Below are 1838 nucleotides of genomic sequence, written 5' to 3' on the forward strand. Positions count from 1 at the left end.
GGCTTCTTTAAAAATAATTTTCCAAATCTACTCTCGTGTAAGTGACGTTTGAAGGGATAAAAAGGGTTAAACAGTCAGTGGCCTGCAGCTCAGCAGATTTCTGGGTAACGACCAACCTGTCACTTTGGCTCAAAGTTTTAACGCACGAACCCAGCGGGGGGACTATCGATGTGAGTGACCTCTGACCTGGAAGATGACGAGCTCCGCCTCCTCCACTTTACGCTGCTCGTGCACGATGTCGGCGCTGAGACAGCCCTCCAACCAGGCGTGCATGGTCTCCTCGCCGTACTGGAAAAGCTCCGGATTCTTCAGTTCACCTGAACACACACACACACACACACACACACACACACACACACACGTGTGTTCGTTAACAATAAAACTACAGAAAATCACCAGCTTCACACTTTAAGTTTGGAAAAATTCAACAGTTGGAGCCCAAACATCCAGAAGAACGACGAGTTTTAGGGAAACGTTGCGGAAAAAAAAAAAAGTTTGAGACTTTGAAAATAAAGTTGTAATATTATGATTAAAAAAAATGTATAATATTACAAGATTAAAGTCATAGTTTTCTGAGAAAAACAGTCGTAATTTATGAGAATAACAAATAATAATATTACGAAAAAAAGTTGTAATTTTGCAAGACAAAAGTCAAAATTTCATGACAGTAAAGTTGCAATTTTATGAGGAAAAAAAGTCATGATTTCATGAGAATGAAGCCGTGATATTACGTGATATTAAGAACAAAGTCTTACTCTTACAAGGAAAAAAGTCGTAGTTTTACAAGAATAAAGTCAGATTTTTATGAGAAAGGGGATATTATATTACAGAAATAAACACATTGCCAGCAGACACTGAAACAGTGGAGAACAAAAGCGCAGAAACCTGCTGCTCTCACCTGTTTCAATGTTTATTTTCATCACATAATATCCCCTTTCTGCTTAAATTCTACTTAAAAATGATGCCTTTTTCTCATAAAATTCAGACTTTTTTCACGTAAAGTTATGACTTTATTCTCAGAATATTATGACTTTTTTTCCTGTAAAATTATGATTTTTTTTCTCAGAAAGAAAGGACTTCATTCTCATAATATTAAGCCTCTTTTCTTATTATATTAAGACTTGATTCACGAAATTATGACTTTATTCTCGTAATCTAACATGTTCTTCGTTACCACGGCCCTAACTGATGGCTAAAAGAGTCGGAGGCAGTGAGGTCACCGATGATGTCGTCCTGGGTGGCGTTGGCTCTGAAGTTCATGGCGTACAGGTCAGACATGAGGACCCTGTAGCCCTGCGCCGTCAGCTCCTCCATCGTCACGTCACAAACCGCCGCATTAAACGAACCCGGACTCTGGTGGGCGTACACGATCAGGGCCGTCTTCTGAGCTGTGACACACACACACACACACACACACACACACACACAGTTACAATGGAAAAAGCACTTTTTATGCACAATTTTCTAAAAAAAAAGAGCTTTATAACGCGTTAAGAAGTACAAATTTCATCTTTATTGACCTTTAAACATGAGTCTACAGTCACGTCAGCAGAAAGGACCTTTTACTGATTTTATCTTAATTTTTTGAAATTATTTTTTAATTTTATTTTTACATTTTTCGCTTGTTTTTTCTATTAACTAGGTCCTTTTTCTATTTTCTAAGGAACGCTTCAGTATAACACACACTCATCTCTCTCTGCTAAAAAAAACATATAAAAAATAAATTCAATATACTAAACGTGATGTGGATATTATTTTTGTGACGATCACATTCTGGGATATGTCAGTAATTTGTAGAAGCATTTTTATACATTATTATTTTTTGTGCAGTGTCAGAT

The 1838-nt window shown here is 37.0% G+C and overlaps 1 protein-coding gene across 1 annotated transcript; it reads right to left on the reverse strand.

The window, feature by feature from the left end:
* Positions 1-162: 162 nt before the first annotated feature.
* Positions 163-1458, reverse strand: LOC121965980 (ribosyldihydronicotinamide dehydrogenase [quinone]-like; the record flags this gene model as incomplete). Its single annotated transcript, XM_042516087.1, has 2 exons — positions 163-317; positions 1221-1458. Coding segments are annotated over 2 exons (393 nt in total), but the record flags the coding sequence as incomplete, so codon positions are not given.
* Between the last annotated feature and the right edge of the window lie 380 nt (positions 1459-1838).

This window comes from Plectropomus leopardus, unplaced genomic scaffold, assembly GCF_008729295.1.
Source record: "Plectropomus leopardus isolate mb unplaced genomic scaffold, YSFRI_Pleo_2.0 unplaced_scaffold2262, whole genome shotgun sequence".
Lineage (NCBI taxonomy): Eukaryota > Metazoa > Chordata > Actinopteri > Perciformes > Serranidae > Plectropomus > Plectropomus leopardus.